General features: G+C 40.4%; 1 protein-coding gene across 1 annotated transcript in view; it reads right to left on the reverse strand.

Annotated features, from left to right (window-relative positions):
- PAWR (pro-apoptotic WT1 regulator) overlaps positions 1-15,028 on the reverse strand; it is a 78,718-nt gene that overhangs the window by 32,347 nt on the left and 31,343 nt on the right. Inside the window, exon 3 of the mRNA XM_035544097.2 lies at positions 6,308-6,436. Within this exon, the coding sequence (XP_035399990.1) occupies positions 6,308-6,436 (129 nt within the window). The remainder of the gene's footprint in view (positions 1-6,307; positions 6,437-15,028) is intronic.

The following is a 15,028-nucleotide window of genomic DNA, read 5'->3' on the forward strand; positions in this document are numbered from 1 at the left end:
AGACTTCAGAACTTCTGAGAAGCAGAATTCCCCTACCAGCTGCGTGCCAGGAATACAAATCCAAAAGCAGGTGTCTAGCAGAAGACTGTGGAGACTTCTGTCAGTCACTCCTCACACAAAGGTACTGGTGACTGTGCCAGTTATCAGCTGCAGCTCCTTAAGCAGGTATTAAGAAATTAACCGGACAATTTGTGCTGCTGTGTGACAGTAATGAAGAGCAGCATTCCCATTTTATAGCAGGATGTTCTAAAACATTCTGATTTTTGTAGATCGTTACCTTTCACTTAAAGGGTTCGGAGTATTTATTTCACAAAGATTGAACCTCATTAGCTAACTGACTTGGAGTATCCTCTTTTCATGCTTGAATGCACGAAAATTGGTATCTCACACTATCGCTAATGTGATACCCACTTCCAACTCCTTTAGAACCAAAACATTCTGACACGCTTGGTCCAAGTCTGCCAGGGAGAGGAAAGGATTCAGCCCATCTAATTTTAGATGTCTACATCTGATCTAGTCAGACTCCTTTTGTCATCACTCACCGGAGAGAAAAACACACATCTAGAACACAATAAACCCTATCCCGATGCCAAAGTCCAAAATAACTCTGCAGATCTCAAATACCTTATTGTTTCTCGGTGCTCTTGCCAATACATATTTACTCAACTATTCCCACATCTTATACTTAAATGTCACACTGTTCGGAGCAGATGACATTTTTGTGTGTGTTCGCACAATGCCTAGCACAACAATCAGCACTCACAGACACTACAACATCTGAAATAAAACGTGAGCAGAAAGGAAGCTAAGATAACACAAAACACAGGATTTCAAACTACTACAGTGTATTGAAAATGACACTCTGTATGATTGTGGCATCGTTTCCAGAAAAATTAAAAAAAAAAAAAAAAACAGCCACAACTGATTGGAAGGTTTTAAGGAACGGAGAATCTACACATTTACCCACCCAGTTTCTCACACTGATAGATCACCCACAATGTGAAAAAAGCAAGCTTTACTTTTATGGTGAGCTTGATTTGCCTTAGGAATGCTTTTTTACCCCATTTTTCTCCCTAGAGAAAACTCTACTATATATCAATATATCATCCCTCTGTAGTTTACTACAGCCACTGTAATGCCAACTCTCACTCTCCTTTCTTAATAAATTTTTATATATATATATATATATACACATATATATATATATATATATATAGGCTTTGGGGCTTTGGGTTAACCTTCTCATTTTTTTCCCAATTTGGTCTCTGGTTTTCCATGAACACCACAAAGTAATACAGACACAATGTGGTGTCACACTTGGGTATCAGTTCTAACATGACACAAAAGCAATATTAGCACTTCCTGAACAGGATTACACCAAGAAGGGCACTTATTTGTGCATCTAGTTTCCTAAAATTTTCCCCGAGCCACTGAATTCCAAGAGGCAGTTGTCCATGGTATCAGCACAACCTGAATTCTTTGATACAAAAAGATAAGGCCTTACATATAGATATGTGTGTATATATATACTTTTATATATACACCCACAAGGTTTATATATATATATATATATATATATATATATATGTTCTGACCCTTAACACAGTAGTTGCATCTTTCCACCTTCTGGAACTCATCAAGTGTTCTAAGAGGCTTTTAAAAATATCTTCATTGGACTGATCATTTTTTTCAGCCAACTCTTGTAGGGTTTTTTGATGCAAGTTATCTTTATTTTGAGTAGGTATCAACCCCTTCCTCAACTGAGACGTTACCCTAAATATAACAACACTTCTGTCCAACTGCAAGAAAGACATTGCTATCAAATATTTTTGCACTATTTTTAATTTTACCCTCTCTGCTAAGCAAGAGATGGACCTGTATAATTGCCAGACTCCGACAATTCCTAGCTGTAGTTACTGCTTGTCCTTAGCATTACCACTCCTAGCCTGCATCCCCATACACTTCAGTCAGTATTTGGCAACATTTTGACCCACAAGCTGAGAGCTGCACAATGAGATATAGCAGAAAAATTAAGCAAGACAGTCAGCACACTTGTTCTGTGTTTGGGAGTAGATTTAGTTTTGATTCAACTGGTGAGGTGAAGCTTTCCACACTATCTTTTGCTGAAGTTAAATGACAGTTCTGATTGCACTGTATTTTTAATGTTTAGATAAAGTTGCCAGACCTACCACATCCACATTTCCAATTAAAAAAAAAAAAAAAAAGTAAGTTGATTTCAACTAAAATAAGTCCTGCTTCAGGAAAAAACACTCTCCTATCTATTCTTAAATAAATCTCACATCTCTGTGCTTTGGATCAAGGACTTCAAATTCAGACAGAGTTAAGCCCTCAAAGCTGTTTCAAAAACTGCATTTTGCCCACAATGCTAAAATAAAACTAAACTAAAGCTGAAAGATCAGGTTAAGGACTAGAAACAAGATAATATCATTCAGCAATATTTTTGTCTATCATACACAGAGTCATTACTATCTGTGATTCCCATATAAATGTCACAGTAATTATTTACAAGTTTCATAAAATGATCATAGAATGGACAAGTCAGTGAAAAAGTCTGTAACTGAAGAAATGCAGTTACTTTGCTTAATAGGTAGAATGATAATAAATATTGGTTAAACCAACTAGAGTTGATTTAGTTCTTAGATCTGTTTAAGAACAGAATGAGGCTCCACTGTTACACAGTGTACCATCAAAATGAAACTAATTCATCAAAGCTGAAATAACACTGTCAAATTCTCTTCAAGTTTGGGCCACTTATAAAAATATTCTATTAAAAGCGAGTTGACAGTCAGTAATACACTGATTAAGTCTTAGCAGATTCAACTTGCTAAGGTTCCATCTGTTCTGTGCATGAGGCAGCCTGGGTCTTTGCCAGATCCAAGGACTGAGACACTGTATTGTCAGTGACAAGACACCCCTGCTGTGCTCTGTCAGCAAAGAAGTAGTGCCTGTTTGAATTTGGAGGTGACAAACTTGGAACTGTGCAGGGTAAAATTAATGCAGGCAGTCTGCTAAAGAGAAACTGAGACTGCTGGTCAAAATGAATAGAATATATGGATGAAAAAACAGGGACATGGGAATACAGTCAAAATACTATATAATAATAACACTAGGGAAACGAAGTGACAACTTCTGGAATGCTTCTTGAAAAAGTGAAAGCAGAGCACAACAAAAAAAAAGCCTGACAAACAACTTCCAAAATGTATAAAAACATTTCAGAATGAGGAATCCTGAAAAGGACCTCTGGGGCCCACCAGGCCCAAACCCTGCCCAAGCAGGGCCACCCAGAGCAGGCTGCCCAGGGCCACGTTCAGGCAGCTTTTGAAGGCCTCCAAGGAGGAGACCCCACAGCCTCTCGGGGCAGCCTGTGCCACTGCTCCGTCACCCACACAGAAAAGACGTGCTGCCTGGTGTTCCAGGAGAGGGAACCTCCTGTGTTCCAGTTTGTGCCCATTGCCTCTTGGCCTGGCACTAGGCACCACTGAGAAGAGCCTGGCTGTGCCCCCTCTGCACCCTCCCTTCAGGGTGCGTACAGACATTGATGAGACATCTCCAGGCCTTCTCTTTTCCATGCTGAAGAGTCCCAGCTCTCTCAGCCTTTCCTCATAAGCGAGCTGCTCCAGTCCCTTCATCATCTTGGTGGCCCTGTGTAGGATTCTCTCCATTGCGTCCAAGTCTCTCTTGTACTGGGGAGCCCAGAACTGGGCACAGCACTCCAGGTGTGGCCTCACCAGTGCCAAACAGACAAGAAGGATCAGCTCCCTCGACCTGCTGGCAACACTTTGCCTAATGCAGCCCAGGCCACCACGAGCCTCCTTTGTGGCAAGGACACATTGCTGGCTCATGTTCAACTTGGTGTCTACCAGGACTCCTAGGTCCTTTTCTGTAAAGCTCCTTTGCAGGTGGGTGGCCCCCAGCTTATACTGGTGCCTGGAGCTGTTCCTCCCCAGGTGCAGGACTCTGCACTTCTCCATCTTGCTCTTCATGAGATTCTTGTCAGGCCACCTCTCTAGCCTGTCAAAGTCCCTCTGGATGGCAGCACAGGCCGCTCGCTGGTGAGTCAGCCACTCCCCCCGGTTTTGTGTCATCTGCAAATTTACTGAGGGTGCACTCTACCCTCAGTTGTTATCCACGTTGTTAATGAAGGTGTTAAACAGGACTGGACCCAGTACTGACCCCTGGGGATCTCCAGGTAGAGCCTGCACCACAGCCACCTCTGGGTCTGGTTGTTCAGCCATTTTTTGATCCACCTCACTGTCTGCTCATCCAGACCCTGCTTCAGCATCTTCTTTTAGGAAGATCTTAGGGGGAACAGTGCCAAAGGCCTTAATGAAGTCTAGGAATATCCCCTGCTTCGCCATCATCCATCAGGCTGAGCATTTCATTATAGAACCCCATCAGGTTGGTCATGCATTACTTCCCCTTGGTAAATCCATGTTGACTTCCTCATGATTTTCTTTTCGCTTAATCTCTCACTTAAAACTGCCCTTGTAGCTGTCGTTAACACAGTCACCATCTTTAAGAAGTTTCTAGAGTGGACCAGAGAGCTACAGACCAGTAAGTTTGGTATTTATTCTGAATAAAGTGGTGCTAATGAGTCTAACAGAATTAGGAAGTAAATAAGTAAGTATGATATAGTCTGGAAGAGTCACCAGGGCACCTGTAAAATACAAAGCTGTACGAGATTTCTGAAGTGTAACTAAGTCAAAAGATGTCCAGAAGAGAAATTTGGTTGACAGTCTACTGAATTTCAGCACTCCCCCCTTCTCCCCCCCCCTCTTTTTTTTAAGAAATTAAACTACACTGGAATAAGAGATGATGTCTTTCCATGAATAAATTGGCGGTGAAAAGCCATGAAACGGTGGTAGCACCTGACAGCCAGCTATTGAAGTGAATGGAGTACCTGAAAGAGTTCCATGGGAACTCATTCTGGGACCTGCGCTTTTCAATATATTTGGGGAGGTGATGTCCACAGATGCTATTCAGAACAGAATCAACTGTTGAAATATGTAGGACTTCTCTATTAGGAGTGGCTGGGAGGCAAAACAGTAGGTGAAATACTGCGTACATAAGCACCAAGTGAGGCAAAAAGATAATGCATCTCAACTTACATGTGCATGAATATGAGCTGGTTACGATGACTCAGGGATAAACCCAAAATGTTGAACTTGTAACAGACACACAAACAAAGAAAGTAAACTCAGTGCTCAGCAACACTGAGAAGGAAGACTAGCAGGAATTATCAGGAAAGAAGCAGAAAAAAAAATAGAGCACACGGTTGTAGAGTGGTTTATTTGAATCTTGAACATGCTCTTCATTTCTGTTTCCTGATCCCAAATAAAGCAGAGTCAAAGCAGAAAAAGTACAGAATGTTATTGAACGTCTTCTGTACAAGGAAGAGCTAAATAAAACAGAATTCCTTAGCTTGGAGAAGAGGCAGCTGAGAGGGGCTGTGCAAGGTATTATAGGCTGTGCTTCCTCTGCAGCATTCAGTCACAGGAAAAAGAAGCAGTTGTGTTCCCCATGTCTTTCACTGAGACACCTTGGAGAAATCACATGGAAATAGATGGCAACTGACCCCAACCTCCTGTGCCTCTGAAGGGACAGAGTATCACCTACTGCAAGGAGACTGGAGAATAAAAAGGGGGGAAGAGATTTTGTAGAGGCAAGGTGTTTTCTGCGTGTGTTTGCTTCAATACCAGAATCAGAATCATAGGCTGTGACAGAGTGGACAAGTCAGGACTGTGCAAAGAAACATCTTGAAAGGTGCACAATGGATGAGACAAGTGATTCTGGGGAACAGAATGGAGGACAACAAAAAGAAGCAGAATACTGCATGGAAGAAGATAATTTTACCTCTGCTCCTACCTACCAAATCCATACTGAATGCATGGAAAGCACCAATAATCACATATGCAGGCAGCCAATACGTGACTGTTTCATATTCTAAGGGTCTTGATCTGAAAAGCTTACCTCCAATTAATTGAATATTCTAAACCCACAGGTATTTTTCACTTATCTTCACATTTCTCTATCTCATATCAAATGAGTGTTTGGTGGACACTTATACCTTTATCTTAACAATCCTGTTGTTAGAGCTGAGTCTCAGCAGTGCTGAGTTTGGGGAAAGGAACCTTATGCTCTATTTCTAGATATGTTACAGCTTCTGAATTTCACGTTTGTTTCCATAAATCATATAATCTACTGTTAAGTAGGAGTACGAAAAAGAAGGCAACACCAGTTTAAGAACTGAGTAAAATACCAAAAGGAGAAAGTATTAAGACCTCACCTGTAATAAGTATGAGCCAGTGGTATCTGCACTGGAACTCTCATTTTGTATCGTATTCTGCTGAGTAATAGCATCCTCCTTCTTTCTCTCCTTCTGCCCTGCTTCATCATCTTCATATTCATCAAGGCTCTAAAAACAAAAATATGCAGTTATAAAATTGTCTTTTTATGTTGCTTCATGTATTTCCCACATTTCATAAAATTCATGCATCAGTGACTTAATATTTTCAAAGATTAATTTTACATTTCAGAAAGTTTAATTGATTTTAAATGGATATTAATATCTCCAGTACAAGAATAAAGTTTGACAACTAACTGCTTTTACTTAATCACAAAAAAGAAATAATCAAACTAAGATCCAGCTTGACAAAGCCCTAGGCAACATTGTCTGAGTTCAGTGCTAATCCTGCTTTTTGAGCAGGAGCTTGGACCGTGCCTGAGGTCCCTTCCATTTGAATGATTCTATGATTTTACAATCCCATTTGTCATGAGCAATAATTTTACCTCTACATGACTGATTTGAAAGAGGTACAGAACACCACTAATGTTTCATACTAGATTTACTGAAATACTTGGTTCAAAAGATTACATTTCTAAAGTACTGACTGCTGATAGGAGAGACAGAAAAAGTACAAAAAAAAATTCAGAAACACTTCTGATTTCTGAAACGCAGGGCAGAAACATTAGAGCTCAACCACCTTTGGATTAAGTCAGCTATGTCTAGACTGGTCTATATTAGCTTAACTTACACAACCTTACAGAAAGAAAAACTACAATCTAGTTATTTGGAAGACTATCTTGAAGCAGACATGAAGCCCCAAAAAATAACATCACAAGCTAGCACTCTGCACTAAAACAACGCAGAGAATGAACCATTCTAGGTCATTCAAAAAAAGCTTCTAGATGAATGGCTAATAGCTTGAGAAGCAGAGAGCTGGGCTACAAGGGTATGGAGACACATGTCAAATGACTCGAAAGCCAGTTTCTAATGCACACAAAAAAATCACCATTCTGAGGCTTAGATATGGACAATCTTTGACATCAATTTTTCCAGAGAACACAAAAGTAGGCAAAAGCATACAATGAGAATGGTGGAATGCAGTATTTTTTGAAAAGAAAAACCACAGTTATTTGCTAATTGAAAATCACATCAGCGTATAAAAAAAACTAACTTTGGCTGCTGCAAAGCAAACTCCACAGTGACAAGTGCTGGAAAACTGACAAACTAGAAGGGCATATGCTTCCAAAACTGAACATAAGTTAACCCAAATAAAGGCCATTTAAATTCTTTGCAGTCCCACCCACGCCAGAATCCTAACGCAATTTCACCAGTATACTTTTAATCAACATTTTAATGTAGACCTGCCTACTTTTATCACAAAGGAAAGACACACTTGAAAAACTATCACATCTAAATCATTATACACTCAAAAAATGTTTTCAAGAAGTCATCTTTTCAAATTAAGTAATTATAAATCAAAAATATTTCACTTGGTTCTCTCAGGCCCATTACTAACGGAGAGTTTAAAAAACACTGTCACAGCACATTCTAGGAGTTGATCTTTAAATCAACATCCTCTACCTTTTATAAACTGTAACAGTTACAAATTTTGGTAATATAAACTTAAGTCTGTATCCTATTTTATCTCACTATCCTAATAGTCCATTCTGAAGTGACAAAATTAGAAATAAATCTATGCCTTCACTGCAGCAAGAAACGAAGTCATCTTCAGCTCATGTGAAGCCAGCCTTGCTCAGAAAGACCTCTGAGGCTAAGGGAGAACCTCACATAAATTCAGATTAATGTCATGCAGATGAAGAATGACATGCTGTTAGAAAACCAGAAAAAACTTCTGTTCTGCTAGCCTCCAAGTTGTTCAGGTAGAGAATTAAGATCCCAGATAAACACAAAGGAAAGAGACCGTCTGACTAGAATTTGGAAGAGCAGCCTCTAATAAACTGAGGAGAAAACCAACAGGACCAAGAAGAGAACAGTTATCATTGCAGACCTCAAAAAGCTTTGAGGGTCAACATTCTTTAAAAGGAAGTGTGAAGCTCAGCTTGCAATGCTGTAGGAACAATAAAATTGCTTTTGCAACAACCAAGCAGACAAGTGCTCCTTTCCTCACAAGTTCTCTCCTCCAGATACATGCTTCTAAGTTTTTCTAGACCATACACATTTCACAGAACTATTTGTCCCTGAATACAATTACATCTGTGAGGAAGAATGTTCTCCTCTCTTCATGTAAGATCACCTGCTACTAGCTACCCTCTTGGTAGTTTTGGGCAGGGACAAAATGTCATCATCTGTCAGGAAACTTCCAGCCACAGAGTTTCGCAGTTGGGGCCTGCCAGGGGTGCGCACTCCCACCCACCTTCATTCTCAGGAAGGGCAAGCATCAGAGCAGACTGAAAATTGATGCCACTGCTAGGCATTATGAACCCCAAAAAGCTCACGCTCCCACAGTTAAAGGCTCCCTTCCCAAGCACAGAACAGTTAGCCGAGCAGTTGCTGTAAACTCCACTTGGAGAACACAGCCTCTGAAGCGACAGCCTGCTCCGGGGAAGTGAACGGTGATGGGAGCAGGCCAAGGGCCAGCCGGGGCAAGCACACTTATGAGCGGTGGGGCCCGCAGCAGCAGTGGGTTGCCATTGGGGTTACAAGGAAGGCAGGCGAGGCCCGGCTGGGCTGGGACATCCCTCAGGAGCTGCAGGCGCTTCGACTCCGGGCTGGGACTGGCAGGGCCTCCCCTCAGGCTGCCAGGCGCTGCCAGAGGCTTCCTTGGTTTCCCAAACCCAAAGGTCACGTTCCTCTTTCAAGCCCCAAGCCACAGCCAATTTAAATAGTACCCTCATAAGAAATGCTTGCTAAGCACCAGTTTACAGCCCAACAATTATGGAAGTTTAACATTTGAACATTTTTTATTAGAGTTACTAAGATTTTTGAATCAATAACCATTAGCCTTAGTGAGGAAATCCATTGCTTAAGCCTCACCAAATGGTTTGGGTTGGAAGGGATCTTAAAGCTCATGACAAAATTAGCTTTCTGTATCCAAAATAATACTTTACACTCAATACCAGCAATTTTAGTTACCTCAGAAATCCTAGTGCTATTTATGTTGTAGGCTAGCTTGTAGATCAGTTAAAATCAATGAAAGTCAACCTGACAGTTTTTAATTATTACTGAAAAATTAAGAACGCTCTTGAACCTTTTTTGTTCAAACTGCCCTACAGCTGAAACTGCCTGAACCCAAAGGCCGTTTCAGCTGGGCGGATTAGTGCTTTGCTTGCATTGCCGGCTTCCCTGTAATGCAGCACTCCGCTTCAGAAACCAGCCCCACGCCCCCGAAAGGGCCGCGAGCACAGCAATCGCTTTCTGTCAGCGGCAGCTCAGGATGGGACTGGGAACCACTGAGGTGTAATCCCAACCCATTATATCATTCCCCCGTCTGTTCCCCTCCCCCTGCTTTTTTATTTTGCTGCTAGGCACATACCATTTCAGATGCTTATTTCCATTAAAATCATCTGAGTTTTGTAAAGCAGACATTCAGTGTGACATTCCCACATCTGATCTTAATATAAGCAATCCACAGAAATTCTTTAGGTTTTGTAGCATTTCAGTAAATGTTTGAAGCTTTAGCAATAAACATTTTTCTGTAAACCTCTAGTACGGAAAATACAAGCAGAATGAGATGCTTTTGAAAGAATCAGAAGGATGAAGGAAGCGGCCCCAAAGATAGCCCTACATTCCAGCACACCGCCGGCCTGCAGCTCAAGCAGGCGCTGCGCAGAACCTCCCGCGTGATTCACTGGGGTCGCTTCCGATAAACACTTGGGCATCCTACAAACAAAAACCGGGGAGGGGCCGTCTTCTCCAAAAGACCGAGCAGCATTTCTAAATGCAAAAGGAGAGGTTTCGAAACGCACGCAAGTGACTCTGGCCGCAACTGTGCTGATGCAAAATGTCCCCGTCCCCATCACCCTTCCTGCACCAACTTGCTTTTTCGCCTTGCAGTTCTGCTGGCAGAGCACATATCTGGGAGCTTCCCAGTTCGTTTCATGAAAAATCAGTCAGGTTGATTTCAGCAGTTTTAATTAGCCCAGGTATTTTGTCTCAACCAGATGCGAGCAGGTTCAAGCTCTTTCTTTCACACAGCTCCAGGGAAGGCTGTGCTACATCAGCTTTTCAAAAATGATGAGCACTTGAGACAGTAACATATTTAATGAGTCCTGCAAGACGTGTGACCAGATGTCTACGTATAGTCAGTAAAATTCTGTTTTCAACTTCATATTTGGGCAATAAATTGAAACTTCACAACACAGGCACTATCAATTATCCTGACATTTCTTCAGCTTCTGAAATACACCAACAATTTAGGAGAGGAAATAAATCTAGGTTTCTTCTCATTGCCCCAAAACAACTTTAAACAATTTTAAAAAGGACAGTGAGGTCATTTTCTGTGAGTAGTAAAAGTTTAAAGTATGGTATCACAAGTTCTTACCAAGATGCTGGAAAAGCACAAAGGTCTATGTTAAATTTAACTACTTCCTAAAAACTTCCACGACAGAAATATGAGATGAGATAAAATTCCTTTTCACTCTGCATTAAAAATGTGACTAGAAAATCAACTATAATGAAGTGTGTTTTGGGAATCAACCCAGCTAACCCTTCAGAAAAGCCTGGAAAAGTTATCTGCAAGTACAAGACTATTTTACACATCATTTCTTGATAATCACTTTTCTTCATGCCGCATGGGGAATCAAAGGCTTTCTGTCTTTATCACACAGAGCCCTGCTATCTGCTAAATTCCAGCTTCCTACCTCCGCACACATCCAACCTTTCTGTCATCACCCCCTCAGAATGCACACCACAAAACAAGCAAAAATCCCAAACCTCAACGATTTGAGACTACATTACCTTTCCCCTTCAGAAACACTGGTTTTAACCACACATTTTAACACACTTCTTCCAAAGTGTCCAGACAGTACCCAAAATATTTAAGTAAAATGGGTTTACAGTAATACAATCTTACAGCGGAACAGCAGTAAAATTGGAAAAATTATGTCTTTTTCACTACATAAGCCCTTTATCAGGTCTAACGTGTAAAGAAAAGCACTTAGGCAAGCTGAAAAACATCTCTATGGGGGTGAAAAGAGCTAATGTTATTCATAGGAATTATGTAAAACATACAGTGTTATGAATACAGATCACCCAGCAAATTTTTAAAAAAAAAAAAAAAAAGCACTTAACCTTAATTCTCACATTAAAAGAATCCAAAAAAGGATACTGAACTCGGGTACCTTATCTGAATGATCTTTGTGCACTTCTGACAGTCTCTGTATCCAAATGAAGCACTCCAATATCAACAATTAGTGTGATCACAAGCATGGATTTTTAACCCAGAAAAGGGAATAAAGACAGGAATCTTTGGTATCTAAGATCAAAAGAGACCCGAATGCAGCAATGGGTCAGCGAACAGCAGGTGGGCCAGAGCACAGCTGACCGCAGCCCTAGGATGTGCTCACCCTGACCACGCTGCCTACAAAGCGCAGCCAAGAGACAGCCATCACTTGGGGGACAATGAGATGCACGTCTTGCTCTACAGAGCTCATCATATTCGTGATTGTATGTCCCAGCTACATTTTGTTTCAAGTCTATCCTTTTCTCACCCAAAATGAGACCTTTGAAGTACACCCTTTATATGCTTAATTGTACTTCCAAGCAAATGCAATTTGTGTTCTTTGTTTCAACAGGATACATTTGAAAATCCACTTAAAAATGAAGGGGACGTGAGCCATGACCTTATTGTCTGTATTAGAGCAAAATAACAAAGTATTTTGAATTCTTTTAAAGCTAAGTAAAACATCAACTACATCAACACCAGAATGTCAATTATCCCTCTATTATAATAACAAAAAGCAGCTATGTTTGCCGTTTGTTACTCAGCAAAATACACTGTTGGCCACCACTGTCTTCAAACATACCACAAAAATGAGTTCAAAAGTCAAATGTTTAACTTAAACTAATCGCCAAAGAATCCTTTATCACAAGGCTTGTCATGAATGATTGGTGGAAATGCTCAATTTAACTACTTAGTACGTGATATTAATATTAAAGTCACTCAGTGAAATACCAGCATACCAGAGGATAGAAGAGAAAACTGGGGGGATGGGGAGGGTGTCAACCTAGCATTATTTAAATCCTTCTAGAAAAGAGAAAAACAGAATAGAAAATATGGATTGGCAAGCTTTCAGAATTAAACACCAAGCTCAAACAGCAGAACTAATGGAAAACCACTATGCAAAGAAGTCAAACTGCGGACACCCGTTCCATTGGGAAATTATTATATGAATATAATAATCACTCAACTAAATGATAAAGCATTCATGCCCTGCTCTTAAAAAGAAAACAGAACTAATCCCAACAGAAAATAAAGAAGCTAGGAGAAAAGCAGCCAAATCCTCCTCTTGTTGATGGATATGATCCGTTCTGTCTCACTTCAGAACTAAGGGTCCAAACTTCAAATATAGCACAGCTCTATACACTAGAAGAGTAAAAACAAACATCCCCCCCCTTTTAAAATTTTTCACACTCCTTTCTTACCTGCTCTAATCAGATTTTGCTGATTAGAAAAAAAAAAAAAAAAAAAACATTTTTCCCTGTTTTGCTGCTGGTTATGCCTAGTATAGAGCTATCACTAACAAATAGCATTGAACATACAAATCTCAAAGTTAGAGCAATGTTCCCAAGAAACACCAGAAACCAGAAGAAAAATCCATTAATTTTGTTCCAGAGTTGAGTTGACCACCAAACCCACCACCTTAGCCTCCTGAACAACATCTTAAAGTGATGCATTCAACCTAGTACAGAGATTGCAAACCAGTGGCTGAGCCAAAAAATCTTTGGCAAAACAAGGTTTGCCTGTTACAGACAGAAGGAAGAGAGAAACATTGAAGATATTTGTACCATACATGGAAGGACTACTTCACAATTTGTGTCATGCCCTGTATGTTAGCAAACAATAGTTACAGGTTGAAAAAATTGAAGCGAGATCTTTGCCTGGGTATACAGAAAATAAGTGTCTATAGGCTCAGTGCCTGCCTATACTATTTTTTCCTATAGAACGTCCTCCTCTATTAGATACAATTCTTAGAGATATTTGGTACTGGAGGCAACATAAACTGTCTGAAATAGGAGCAGTTTACCCACTGGAACAATGGCTAAACAAAAGCCACTCAGGGAACACACGGATAATGGAGTTTTGAATGCCTGTAACCACCACTGTTTTTGCCTTCAAATGCCATGCCAAAACTAAACAAACAGAAACAATGCTCCAAAAGAGAATAAGATGCATCTTCATGTCGATGAAGACCAAACAGATCAAGCACCCTTTGTTTAAAGCCAGAAGAACAGGGAGAGAAACAAATCCTGGAGATTAGCATGCTATTTTCAAAACAGAAGTTTTTCTTTTCGTGTGACAAGGTAACATGGAAGGCAGCTAATTCCTGTTTTCTTCCCTTAATTAAAGATGGTATTTCTAAAAAGAAATAAAGATGAGATCGGTATTTGAAGAATGTTCTAAAAGGAGATCAAACAGGTTAATGTGTACCGTATTTCTAACTATCCTGTCCTCTTAACCATGCAGTTTGTAGCAATTTATATTGTCTGAGTATAAAGTTGCATTTAAAATGGCTTTTTAAAAATGTAGTACAGTGCTTTCATAGGTTTCTGCTCTCTTGCTTAACAGGCTAATTGTCATTTTGCTTTTTCTACCCAAGTGAATCTCATTCAGTGTTTACAGACAGTGGCTGTGGGATTGGTCAAACTAAACAAAGGGAAAGAGGCTGCTGACAACCAAGTGAGCACGACAAGTCAGAACAATAGACTTAGAACCAGAACCAATTCCAAGGGAAAAAGAAAACTTTGGCACAATGCTTTTTTTGAGACTTGTACTGCATTTCTAATTTGGCAGTGGGATCTTTTGAATCCCTAGAAAAACTGATAAAAATATCAACTAGTTTTTCATCTCTCCAACATTGTTTCCTTTTGAGTCCTAAAACAACCAAATGTTTTACCAGAGACAGATGAGGATGCTACACTCTGCTGTGAAGCAGAAAAGGAAAGAAAGTACTGAAAAATCACATTGGACAGGACTGACACATAGGTGGATAATAACTGTTAAATTTGATGTTCAATGCAATAAATAAGCACTTTTGAAGCCTCCAGCACTGGCGTCAGGAATAGACAGAAAATATTGACAGAAGCCATGCGGGCAGACAAAGCCCATCCCCAGTTGCTGATATTTGCCAGGCTGGCAATACCCAGGTAAGACAGAAACAGTTTAAAGTTGCTGCTGCAATTGATATTGGAACTATTTCTCAAGAAAGGACCTTATATCCACAATTTAATCCTAGCAACAATACTGTGAAACTGATTCCCAACTCAGATTTCTGAGATGACCCTTTAGCTCTGCAGTTTGGAGTGAAGATCTCTTCCTTGGGGGCTCTGCCAACAGTTTTGGTTTTGTATAAATGCTCCTATGACTGTCCGAGGCTCCTGGTGGAAATCCAGGCCAGGTTCTCATGCTGCAAGTCCTAGCAGTATGAAGGTCTTCGATCATCAGTATCTGTGCCCCCACTTCTTTACAAAAACCAAGCTCAGAAATCACAGTTCCTTTGTACCCATATTTTGATTAAGTCACCAGTAGGGGGAAGGGGGAGG

The sequence above is a fragment of the Cygnus atratus genome, chromosome 1 (assembly GCF_013377495.2).
Source record: "Cygnus atratus isolate AKBS03 ecotype Queensland, Australia chromosome 1, CAtr_DNAZoo_HiC_assembly, whole genome shotgun sequence".
Classification (NCBI taxonomy): Eukaryota; Metazoa; Chordata; class Aves; order Anseriformes; family Anatidae; genus Cygnus; species Cygnus atratus.